At 46.3% G+C, this 13,328-nt stretch overlaps 1 protein-coding gene across 4 annotated transcripts in view; it reads right to left on the reverse strand.

The window, feature by feature from the left end:
• Positions 1 to 7,507: 7,507 nt before the first annotated feature.
• The window catches only part of TIAM1 (TIAM Rac1 associated GEF 1), a 466,206-nt gene continuing 460,385 nt past the window's right edge, over positions 7,508 to 13,328 (reverse strand). For all 4 annotated transcript variants that reach the window (XM_057306891.1, XM_057306890.1, XM_048214774.2 and 1 more), the window contains one exon: positions 7,508 to 10,019. In XM_057306891.1, coding sequence (XP_057162874.1) covers positions 9,550 to 10,019 — 470 coding nt within the window. In that variant the 3' untranslated portion in view covers positions 7,508 to 9,549. The remainder of the gene's footprint in view (positions 10,020 to 13,328) is intronic.

The following is a 13,328-nucleotide window of genomic DNA, read 5'->3' on the forward strand; positions in this document are numbered from 1 at the left end:
AAAATCTTTAAAAAAAAGTTTTGGCATTTCCTATGATCATAAGGCTCCAACTATTTACTTAAAAATCACTTTTGGATTGAGTTAGGATTACAATTGTTATTGGTACAATTAATCAATATGAAAAAATACATAGATAAAAAATTATTAGATGTAAAAAGTAACGTTTCACTAGAAATGATCTCCTAATGACATGGAAGTGTTTGGGTGCTTTTCTCAATTAGTATCCAGAAAGGATCCTTCTTTTAGCTGCATATAGACTTCAGAACCAATTCTATTTGTCATTTTTCCAGATGCAAGCACAGGGAAGCCTGGTTTGCAGACTGGATGCGAGAGAGCATAGTTGTATTAGCATGGTGTCTCGCAACTCCTTGACCTCTTGAATTATATGCCAAAATTCAGCGATAGCCTCGATAATTATTTGCAATGATTTATCACCGGACAACTTGATTCCGTCCTCCTTCAAAGTGATGGAAAGCTCATTTGAAACCTCTGGACTTGCAGAAGGATTAGCTTCGGTCGGTAGAGTCATTTGCTTTCTCAGGACACTATTTTTCTGTGTCTGTTTGAGGTCCCAGGGGTTCATGCTCCCGAGCGTGCCCTGCAGTGGATGAGAACAGTCTGTCTCTTCCATAGAAAGGGAGAGCATTCTGCGAAGGATGAGAGAAAACCTACATTTCCCTCACAAGCGCCTTCCCGGGCAGACGAAGGTGAGGAAAGAAATTGGGAGATGGTTCCCCTTATACCACCTGCCTCTTGAGCCTCCTGCAAAGTCACGTTTTGGCTCAAGGGTCCTTTGTCTGTGCAGTCTGGCTCCTCTTCCTTTCACTACTGGTGAGAAACTCCCTGAGACTTTCGGACTTTACTGAAAATCCACCAGTCATTGTCCCTTTCTCTGCTCTACAAAAACCTTTCTTTTCCCATAACGGCTTTTAAGTAAAAGACATCAAGATTTGTTTCAGACATAAATTTCATCCCAATCATTTATTCCCACCTTGACTTTCTCTGATATTTTTGCGAAAAAATAAAAATAAAAATAAAAGAATCTATAGGGGCGCCTGGGTGGCTCAGTCGTTAAGCATCTGTCTTCGGCTCAGGGCGTGATCCCGGCGTTCTGGGATCGAGCCCCACATCAGGCTCCTCTGCTGGGAGCCTGCTTCTTCCTCTCCCACTCCCCCTGCTTGTGTTCCCTCTCTCGCTGGCTGTCTCTCTCTCTATCAAATAAATAAATAAAATCTTTAAAAAATAAAAAATAAAAAAACAAAAGAATCTATAAACCCTTACTTTTGTTTCAAAAGGCCGTTTTATTCATTAGGTGTAAGAGGATATTGGGAAGAAAAGTGGATTGTCCAAACATGTCTGTGATTTGAAATTGACTTGATCACTACTGTAAAAGCTCATCCCTCAGTTAAATCTGGGGGGTGAAACCAGGAGTAGCATGTACGGAGTTCTGAGACGGAGACTGTGCAAGGGTGTTCCGCTCGTGGCATGGTAAGTACCCGAATCCTGAGCCTAATGGCCAAACGCTCCAGTAAAACTGAGGCTGGAGTGGAGGACAGGACTGGGACGAGGCCCGGCTCATTAGGCATTTCTGGCCCAAGAATCTAAATACAAATGCAGGTGAAAATGCCAGGCTCCATGGCAAGGCCACACGCATTTCTGTGGCAAAGTGAAGACACCAAGGGGTGTCTGGGTGGCTCCCTTGGTTAAGTGTCCGACTCTCAGTTTTGGCTCAGGTCATGATCTCAGGGTTGTGAGATCAAGCCCTGCGTCGGGCTCTGTGCTCAGTGGGGAATCTGCTTGAGATTCTCTCCCTCTCCCTCTGCCCACCCCCCCCCACCATGCTCTCTCTCTCCTAACTAAATACATGTTTTTAAAAAAAGAGAGAGAAAAAAAAGAAAGAAGTGAAGGAAAGAAAAAGGAGTGAAGACACCAGGCAGGAAATTGGATCTTGACCACTTACCAAAAGCCAAACAGAACAGGAGTATGTCCCCCTACAAGGTAGAAATGTACATCAGATTCTTTAAAAATGCATATAATACACTCAAAGCTATTTCTATGATTGTACTCTAAGGAAATAAGTGGACTCATGCTCAAAGGTTATGCAATACAGATATTCACAGCATTTTTTAAATAATAAAAACCAGAATCCCTAATGACCATCAGCAGGGAATTGGAATATATAAATTATGGTAAATCACAGTCCATCCATTAAAATGGATTACATTGAATTTGCATAAAAATAAAAATATAAATGGATTACTATGTCACAATGACTCAGAGTGATGTAGACCTATATATGTCATGTCTTAGGAAAATGGCCACAATTTGTAGCATTGAGGGTAAAAATCAGTTTAATAAAAAAGTATGTGTCAATAAAAAAGTATGTATCAACAAATTAGTATGAACCCATTTTTTGTGTGTGTGTTGCACACATGCACACCCATGCATGTATTTGAGGAACGATCGGGAAGGACATGAGCCAAAATGTTACCATCCTGATTGAAAGTGAAGGGATTATGGGACGCCTGGGCGGCTCAGTCGGTTAAGCATCTGACTCTTGGTTCCAGCTCAGGTCATGATCTCAGGGTCCTAGGATCGAACCCCACGTCTGGCTCTGCATTCAGCAGGGAGTCTGCTTGAGATGCTCTCTCTCCCTCTCCCTGTGCCCCTCCCCTGCTCACATTCTCTCTCCTTCTCAAATAAATAAATCTTTTTTTAATAAAATGAGGGGGTTTATAACCCACCGACCATTACTGTCTAAAGCCCACAGCACGACACCAGCACGGAGCACCAGCACGGAGCTGAGCACAGCAGAGCACAGGCCGTCCTGCTGAAGAGGAAGCCTCGGAGCTCAGAGACCAAGTTCTTGGGAAGAGCTCAGGAAGCCCCCAGCTGGCTTCCAGGAAAATGCACTAAGTCCCAAAGCCTAAGACGATGGCGCTGGGGCTCAGACAGACGGCAGCAACGTTGTGAGGGGCCCACTGGTGAAAATCCGACTTTGCGTTGACCTGCATGTGGAGTGTGTTGAAAGAACATGGAAAATGGAATTCTATTCTAATGGATTATGTTCCATAGTGGATCCTGATTTTTAAAATATAAAGGACCCTGGATTTAGGTTTTTAAAAAAGTAGCATGCCTCCCCAATCCAAGAGCGGTGGGCTCTCTCGACAGTGCTAGGTGTGCATGGGCGTAATTCCCGGCTCTAGACCACAGCCCAAGCCAGAAACCACCAGCCCCCAATGCGTCTGCTCTTAAATGCAGGGACGGAAGGGTTTGCAGACGTGGCAGTCTCACCACCTCACACCGAGCACGTGGTTGAGGCGTGGACATGGGCGACGAGACACTGCCTTAGTGAAAGAGGACAGTTTGTTTGCTTCATACGGTAGAAAGTACAGAACAGACCAGAATGATCTATTGTTGATGTAGGAGGTCTAATATGCAATGCATTCTATGGATATTGGCGGGGCGGGGGGAGGTGATAACAGGGAGGACAACGGAAACAAAGTGATCCCAGGGATATGTTTGGGGGGGGGGGGGCTCTACCACTGCTTCAGTCAAGCAAAAACAGTCCCTTCCCAACAGCACCAGCCTGTTCACAGAACCCTACACAGTCATAATTTGTGTTTTGAATATTCTTTGTTCTTTCTTCAAACATGGACATCTTTTAGAAAAGCCCATGATGCCACGATTCTGATCCCACTTTATGAATCAGTGGCTGAATATTTTGTGTATTTTAAAATTTTTTTCTCCCTGTATATTTTTATTTCTCCCTCTTCCCTACGTTCCTAGTTCCGTCTCTTCTGAGGGATTGTTACAGGGATCCCCTACACTAGGACAGGTTTGCGTCAAGATGGAAAGCAGAAACTGCCTGTAAGACTCAGGTAAAAGCTGGGTGTCAACAAAGAGTCTGGAAAAAAACTAAGGCCTTGTCTACACTGCTCCCCCCGCCCTTGCCCACAACCATCTACACAGCCTCCCCACCTACACGCACAGCCCCCCCAACAGCCCCTCCCACGCCCCCATCCTCAGTACCACAGACACAGCCCCCCACCCCCCACACCCACTGCCATACATATAGCCCCCCCACAGCACCCCCCACAACCCCACACCCAGACACAGCCCCCAACACACCCCACGCACATAACCCTCCACTCCTCACCCCCTCCCACACATCCTCCACTCCTCTCACACCCCTCCACCACCTCCCACACAGCCCCCTCCACACAGCTTCCCCACCCCCACATCCCCAGCCTCCTCCAGTCCCCACTCCCCCCACACACAGCCCTCCCCGACATAGACCCACCCCCACCCCCACACAGCCCCACACCCCTGCCACGCACACATAGCCTCACCCACACACACACTCACACATAGTCCCCCCCAGCCCTGCAGCGCCCCCGTAGCCTCAACCCCTCATAACCCCACGCACACACAGAAAGGCACATCCACTACCTTGGGATGGGGGCAGGAGAGAGAGAGGTCTGAGGGATGGAACGGGGAAGAACTTGGGCAAGGCCTCATGGCAACATCCCAGGGGGACATGAAATGCCCAGGGAGCGGGGGCTGCTTGCAGAGGTGCCCTGGGTGGGGAACCAGAGTCGGGCTAACGGCAACACCAGTCTGCCACCAAACGTGAAGGAGCCTGTGGGTAAGGACCGTCGTCATGGCCACGGTCACCTCTGGCCACTGTCACCTCCACGGCTGAAAGACTGGAGAGAGCGGGGTACTGAGGGTGTTTCCCGCCAGCCCGATGGGATACGAGCCTGAGACAGAAACTAGGTTAGGGCGATAAAGGCGTGGTAATTTCTGTGTACTGGACTCGGAGCCTCAACTGCCCCACACTGAGAGCCTCAGATAGGAAAGGAAAGCAGCCCGAACTCCAGTCTCACCAATACAGGTGCGAACTGTTAGAATAATTCCATCAAGTGCCACGCCGGCTTCAGGCATCCCCTAAAAGGAATACAATAGGTACAGAGAGAAATGTTTCTGGGGCGCCTGGGTGGCTCAGCCGGTGAAGCGTCTGCCTTCGGCTCAGGGTCATGGTCTCAGGGTCACGGTCTCAGGGTCCTGGGATCGAGCCCCGCGTTGGACGCTCTGCTCAGTGGGGAGTCTGCTTGTCCCTCTCTCTCCCCCTGCCCGTGCTCTTTCTTTCTTTAATAAATATATCAAATCTTAAAAAAAAGTTTCTGTGTCTTAAAATATATATATATATAAAATATATATGCAGGTTTCCCCTGCTATCTGAAAGTAGAGCTTTCCTAGGAAAGCTTTCATTCACCAAAATGTCAGAAGGCAAAGAAGCACTTACCGTTAATTTACATGGGAAAAATGTCTGCATCTCTCGGCTTACCATAGGACACATCTTGCTAACAGATGCACAAGATAAACCAAGATAAAGCACAGTGCTCACACAGTTCAGAGCTCTGGAGCTTGGATGCAGAGACGTTGAGCCTGGATCCTGGGCGAGGCAGCGCCCGGGGCTGTGTCCTGCCTCTGTAAGGGTTCACTGTACATCTTTTGTGAAAGCCATGTGGTGGGGGCACCTGGGTGGCTCAGTTGGTGAAGCGTCTGCCTTGGGCTCAGGTCATGATCCCGGGGTCCTGAGATCGAGTCCCGAGTCGGGTTCCCTGCTCAGCAGGGAGCCTGCTTCTCCTTCTCCCCCTGCCTCTCCCCCCTGCTTGTGCTCTCTCGCTCTCACTCTCTCAAATAAATAAAATCTTAAAAACAAAAAAGGCTATGTGATGTAAGTCGAACTTTCGAAAACTGAGGGATACAGCAGAGCCCAACTACGCTTTAAGAAGTAAGATGTGCTTCAAATCATTGTCAACATCAAAACGTTTGGATGTAGCCAAACCAACACTTCTCCAATTTGAACACGCACAAGATCCCTGGGGATCTTGCTACCATGCAAGTTCTGGTTCAGCAGGTCTGGGTGGGGTAGTTCTGGTACTTCTCCCAGCTCCCATGGTTCAGCCCGATGCTGCCGGTCCCCAACCACACTGCGGATCAGGCGCTAAGCAGCGGTGCTCACCTGCTGTTGTGGGAAGGAGGTATTCTAGTTTGCACAGGCAGGCAGGAGAGAACGAGTTCACCTGCAGGGCAGGGGTCGGTGGGATACACTTTGACTGGGTAGGTTCCTAAGGGACTGAGGAACGGGATCCCAAGACTGTGTTGATCTTTCTTGTGATTCTGTAGAAGACCCAGTCAGCAAGACCCCCAGGGACAAAAATGTGGTGGCAGATCACGGGCTCAAGAGCTCACCCACCCAGGCCAGTCTAAGCTCCACCCCAACGCTTCCCGGGGCACCCCTCCGCCTGCTCCTCCAGGAGGGGGCGGGAGACTGGAAAAGGGCTCAGTGTGGATATAGATACAGAATTGTGTCATTTCCTACAAGATGCTCAGGCGTCTGGGTGGCTCAGCCGGTTAGGTATCCAACTCTTGATTTTGGCTCAGGTCATGAGCTCGGGATTGTGGGATTGAGCCCCATGTTGGGCTCCACACTCAGCAGGGAGTTTGGTTCAGATTCTCTCTCTCCTTCTCCCTCTGCCCCTCCCCCTGCTCTCTCTCTCTAAAAAATAAATAAATATTTTTAAAAAAAGACCAAAATGCTGAGCGATTGCTTTTTTTTTTTTTTTTTTTTTTGGTTAAAACTTCAAGCTCAGGACACCTGGGTGGCTCAGTCAGTTGAGTGTCTGCTTCCACTCAGGTCATGATCTCAGGGTCCTGGTATCGAGCACCACATCGGGCTCCTTGCTTGGTGGGCAGCCCGATTCTCCTTCTCCCTCTGCCTCCCCCCTCTTTTGCTCTCTCTCACTCTCAAATAAATAAAATCTTTAGAGAGAGAAAAAATTCAAGATCTAGGGCAAAAAAAGATAAATACCGTATGACCTCACGTACAGCAGGAATCTAAAAACAACTCCCCCAAACCCAAACCAACAAAACCCAAGCTCGTGGACACAGAGAACAGACTGGGGCTTGCCTGAGATGGGAGATGGGGGGGTGGAGGTTGGGAATGGGACAATATGGGCCAAAGGGGTCAAAAAGTACAAATTTCTAGTTATAAAACGAAAAGTCCCAGGGTGGGACTTTTACATCATGGTGACTACAGTGAAAACGTCATACTGCATACTTGAAAGTAGCTAGCAGAGTGGATTTTGAAGGTTCTCATCACAAGAAAGAAACATTTATAACTCTGTGTGGGGACAGGTGTTCAGTGCACTACCGTGGTGGTCCTTTCGCAACATATACAAATTCCGAATCATTATGTCGTCTGCCTGAAACTAATATCATAGCATAGGTCAGTTATACCTCGATTTTAGAAAAATCAATAAAAAAACCCCACAAAAAACCTTTAACCTCAACCAAGTCAACTTTCCCTTGATGCTCATAATTACGTAGGGAGAGAGAAAAGAACAGGCATTCCCAAGAATTTCCTCTCACAGAACTCCTTCCCGCCAACGGGCCACATCCATCCTCCCGTCCAAAAAGGCACAGGACCGTGCAGATACTTTTCAGTATTTTTATTGTTTGACAGGCATTTACAACGTTCCATTCGTAGACCTAAAAACATAAAAATAGACCTTCTTTCAGCTTATAAAAGAAATATATAAGAACTTTTGACATAGACACGTCATGACCTTATGTACAAGAGACAATGGCACCCTCTCCAAGCACCAGACTTTCCAGCATTTTGTCAGACGGAACTGTTGCACTGGGGTCAGTAAGTGTGACTCATCAGAAGTCTCTGCTTCAGTTTTCCATCCGGACACAATCGAACTGGAGGTGATATGGAACAATGCAGTGGTACAAAGGGCATAGAAACCATTCTAAAGCTTTTTAAGAAAATCAGAAGATACAGCAAAAATTTAATAGAATAAAACTTTCAAAAGATCAAGCTCAAAGCCCTGGAAACCCAAAAAAGGGGGGGGTACAGGGAGGAAAGCAGGTAAAGCAAGCAGGGGCAGAAGAGCGTGATATTCTGAACTCTCTATCGTCTGGAAATATAAAGTCATAACTGATTTTTATAAAATATAATTCCTAAAGCTACTATAAAATTCAGGTCTTTAAAGTACCTACTGATGTGTCAAACATCGAATAGATATTTTCCCCAAAAAGAAAGTTTTCATATTATTTAAACCCTTCTTAGGAAGTGGACATCGTGAAATGGGAAGAAAAAAAAAAAAGCTATAAACCGTTTAAAAAAAAAAAATCGAAAGTGCTTTAACTTGTTTTTGTTCTTCCTGTTTGGAAATCTGTTGAGAACGTTAGATTTTTAGCATGTTTACCCTGTTTCGTTGGCATGGAGAAAGTGTGAAATGCAAGGGATGTTTCTGAAGAGGCTGTTTTGATAAGAGGTTTGGTATGGACGGTCAGGGAAGGGACAGGTCATCTATGGATGAAGATGCAACTTTGATGGGAAAACCAATGATCACCATGGCAACCCCTTGAGAAGGAGTCTCCCCTCCCCCGCCATGTGCAACAGACACACACACGCCCATTCGGGTGTCACGTTTAATCCAGCCAAGCTCCCATCTCAGATAGAGATTCCAACATTAAAAAACAAAACAAAACAAAAAAACAAAAAGAAATCTTCTTCTTGGAAAAAAAGTTTCTCCTAACCATCTCGTTGGCCTTTCATATATAAATATAAATCACCATGCCTCACTCTCTCTGTAAAAGGTAAAATCCTCATTTTTTTTTTAGACTCAGTTACACTAACACTGTAAAATTCTCATCTGTTTGTGCCCCTGCATCTCAGGTAAAATACAAAAAATAGTGTTTTTTTTTTTCAAGTGATAAATTTGGATCTCTTCTCAAAGAGTTTGGCATCTTTACAATTCTATGCAAAACTAGAACTTCCGACACTGACATCGAGTAAGACCAGCCATAGACCAAAACAGAAGAGAGAGAGGAAAAAAACACAAAAAACAACGGCTCATCAAAACATACATGTCCACCATCTCCTCACACATTCTTAAAATACACAGATATTCTCAGACACTGAAGAGGGAAAGGAGTAAGAACACTGTTCAGCTGTACAGTTGCTTTGCGGCATTTCATGTTTGAAGGTGGTTCCCCAACTTAGAGATGGCTCCTGGACTGGTTTCAGATAGAATGACTTTTTTATGATGCTGATGATTTATTATTATTTTTTTTTTTTGTGCTATCCCTTCAAGTAATCCGTTGTACATACTTTAAACTCGTGGGGGTCATTCGCTTTCCAGTGCTGTAGAATCTTTTTTTTTTTTTTTTTTAATTTTTAAATTCTTCCGGCCCTGATTAGTTGAGAATAAATAAAAGCCCTTAGTAATATACAGAAGATAGGACTCGAGCTTATTGGGGATTCTGAACAATCCTTTCCGATGTCGTTAGAAATGACGAAGTTGGGTGGCTACATGGCTTCGCAACAAAAGTCAGCCGCCAAGACCGTGTGTGCAAGAGTGCGACCTAAGGGAACATTCTCCTCCTCTCGGGGACAGGAGGGGGACAGGAGGGGAGGCAGCGTGAGGGCCGAGTATCTACACACACTCTCTGCGGGGGGAAGGACAGTCAGATCTCAGTGTTCAGCTTGCGGGACGGGGCGAAGTCTTCCCGCCTGACCCAAATGACTTCCTCGGCCGGGCTCTCCAGGCCTCCGTTGATGCCCGAGAGGGCGGCCTGCTTCTTGAGCTGCGTCATGCGGGACGCGTGGCTATCCAGGGCTCTCCGGCCTCGCTCCCGCTGACTGATGGAGGCAGCCTGGAGCTGCTCCCGGAGGTCCGTGTCCACTGCGGCACCCTTCACGGACTCGCAGAACTCATCATCGTCACTGAGGATGTCCGTCTCCTTGATGTCATCCTGCTCCTCGTACTGAGCAAGATCGAACTGTTCCTCCACCCACCGGTCAGTGTCCCCGCCACCGGGGGGCTGCTGGGACTCTTTCTCCGGGCTGCTGGCAGAGATGGCGTCAGAGTCAATGGTAAACCTGTTTCGAGCCAGTCGCCGCCTCCTTCTCCCAAGAGACTTGCTTGGGGCGGACACTGCACACACACACAAAAATATAAAAATAAAACCCCCACATGCTTTACATGCGATGACAATCCAGACAGCAAAGAAAAGAAAAACTACGTGGGATTTATTTCGTGCCTTGATGTCGTTCGGGGCTTACGGTCCAGATTTCATCAGTCTGTCTTACAGTCTTTACTTCACACGGGTGTCTGGACTTGGAGGATGGCATGGCAACTGACCGGGGCGGGGGGGGGGACAGAGGGACTCGGGGAGGGGTGCTGGTTACGGGGGAGAAAGGGGATTCACCTCCCTCTGAAACAATCCATTTCTCCACCCTGTGCTGCACTCAAGGAGACCGCCGACCTTGGGATTAGTTAGTGCCCTCAACCCTGACAAGGTCCCTTGGCGCAGTGCTCTGGGGAGCCCCAGGGGCTGTCCCAGGGCCACGTGGCAGGAATGGGTCTTTAGTAAGGGTGAGGGATGCTTCTCGAGTTCCACTGTCTTTGCAGACATCGCCACGATGTGTCAAGGAGACAGCAGTTCTACTGCTTTCTGGGAAACCCAAAGTAGCGTTTCTGGAGGACCTACAGTTAGCAAAGGGCACGGCATCCCTCACGCACAGCCTACGGCGGAGTGGCTCTCGAGATACCAAGTCTCCAGCGACTGCCCTGCCCTCTTTCTGCCAAAGCCCCACATCCACTGTGAAGCTATGCCAATGGGAGCTTTCCCCCTGAGTACATTCTGTGTCTCACCGACTGCTCTCCTACAGAGCCATTAAAATATCGGCGCCTGAGTGGCATGAGAAATAAGATATGACACCCACACCATGAACCTCGAAGTGCTATGTGAAGTGACTAACAATTAAGAAAAAACAAATCTCAGAGTCCGTTCGTTCACCCTACTGCCTTCTGGGAAGCCAGAATTATTCCAGACAAACACACAAGATTCACCAGTCAGGCAAATGAATGTACACGTACACACACACACACACACACACACAAGACACACATGCAGGGAAACGCTGCTGCTTCTCCCTCACTAGTCAAGTGGCTGCTGCGTGAGGCCCGAGAAGGTGAAATGCAACATGGGGTTTCCAACGGAGGGGGAGAGCCTAGACACCAGTTAGGAGCAGTGTTCCTAAAACCTAAGCCCTAAAAACCATTAAATTGCTTTACTGCTGTCAGAAGTGAGATGACTATTCTCGATGACCACCAAGCCAGGCCGTGACTTCAAACACGGCAGGTCCCAGGGCGGTGAGGGGGCTCCCATTCCAGCTGCCCTCTGCCTCACACCCCTGTGTTCCCATCATGGTTCAGGGGTGCCCTCTTACCATCTTCCAATATGGAACAAATGGATATCCCTCTAGATCAAGGAGAGGAACTGAAAAAAGGTTTCCAGAAAAAATGGAAAAAAGAAAAAAAGAAAAAAACCCACTGTTTCTACTCCACTGAGAAGAAGCAGAAAGTTCCCGGTCAGTTTCATCCCAACACCACCGTAGTAGAGACTGGCTCTCTCCAATCACTATATTAGAACTCCCTCAATTCAAAACTGGGCTCTTGGAAATATTCGCCAAAGATCTGCATGCTAAAGTATTGAGGGGTGAAATGTGTTGATGTCTGTATTTTTGAAATGGGTCAAAAATATGATGAGTTGATGGATGGTAGATGGATAGATGTATGATAAGGAAAATACAGAAAAGTATCCATTATAGAATAGATGGTAGGTTCCGTATGTGTAGCATTCTTTTAGCTGTTGTATTGAATATGAAATTTTTCATAAGAAAATGCTGGAACAAAAAAAATGTTTAATTGGGCTACTGGCAGACGTACAGTACTTTGGGACTGAGTAACAAGGTAGGATATCTGGCTTTACTGTCCTCTTCCAAAAGAACAGAGAAATAAGCTACCTGGGTATTCATGACAATGCATAATGAAGCATGAGTACTGATCCTTTATTAAAAAGATACTTAATAACCAGGCCAGCCTTCTGGGATTCAGGGACACAATCTCTGAATTGAGTATTTCCAGTGCATTGTTAAGACTGACAAACCAGTGCCAGATGACCCACTCAAACACCATCTTTAAATCATCTAACGTGAAGATCTTGATGATATGAGTTTCAAAAGCAGAATAGTAAAGACTTCCTTCAGCCAAAAATGAGCCATCAGGCAGAAAATCTTCCAATCTGCCAAAGCCAACAGGCTGACATGGAGGGTTTCTCTTGGTTTTCATGACAGTGTAAGGTGTGGGTTGGTTTTGTTTTCTTTCCAAAGGGGGTCTCAGCAGGAAAACTTCTGAGGGTCCTACAGACTAAAATGGCTTAGTTTCAAAGTAAATGCAGCTCTGACTTTAGGTCCCTTGATTAACAACTGAAACCTGGTCAATGACAGGCGGGTTTCCTAAGGTTGGGATATGTATTCTCAATCCTAATTTAAGCATCCCCCAGCAAGTAAAAGGATTAGGTGAGACAATTCTAAGGAGAAATGCTCTACTGTAAGCTTATATAGGGATCTGCAAAGCTTTCTTAACATGAGGACTCCATGAGAAATTGTGGATACAGAGGTATGTAAGACTCTTAAGATACCTTGGAGAACCCAAGAGAACACCGGGTATTCACTGCACTAGGTTTTCAGTAAACATTTATCAACTAATTGGAGAAAAGATTCAAGATAACTAACCCCCAACATTAGTTCAACTTAAGTGCTCAAAGAATGTAATATCCCATGTCAAACTCTGTAGGCTATGTCTACAAAAACCTCTAACCATTCACGATTCTATCCATGCCTCTTCAACACAATTGAGAACAGGCGGAAAGGTCATTGAGACAAAGGTCAGAACCTTCTTGGCAAATGCAAAGGAAGCCTCTTTTATTGGAATCTTCCCTGAAAAATTCGGGGCTGCCTCTTAAGAAAGGAGTGATAAAAGTGTTAATATCTTGATGTCATTAATACACCTACATTATGAAAATATCTTTCTTCCTAGATATATTTTACTGCTGTTTATAGATGGTAGTATAGGTCTTCCTTCCTCCCCGTTCCACGGTGACAATTCTAGTCCTCAAAGACCATTTACTCTGGGACCATTTAAACTACATTCCTCTTTACCAATAGCAGCTCAAGGCTTCCCCAAACTAACACTGAAGCTAAAAATAAAGTTGCAGGCTTAAGGCAAGGGTAAAAATCTGATGTGTCATCTGGTCTACCAAACATGGAATCCCTACTGAGAACAGGCATTGCCGTGTTTCCAGATTACAAGGCCACCATGTTATCAGAATGGTGGGCCGTGACCTTGCTGAGACATGACACACTGCTTTTGGCTAGACAAAGCTGGCTGTCATGCAAA

The sequence above is a fragment of the Ursus arctos genome, unplaced genomic scaffold (assembly GCF_023065955.2).
Source record: "Ursus arctos isolate Adak ecotype North America unplaced genomic scaffold, UrsArc2.0 scaffold_4, whole genome shotgun sequence".
NCBI classification, from domain to species: domain Eukaryota; kingdom Metazoa; phylum Chordata; class Mammalia; order Carnivora; family Ursidae; genus Ursus; species Ursus arctos.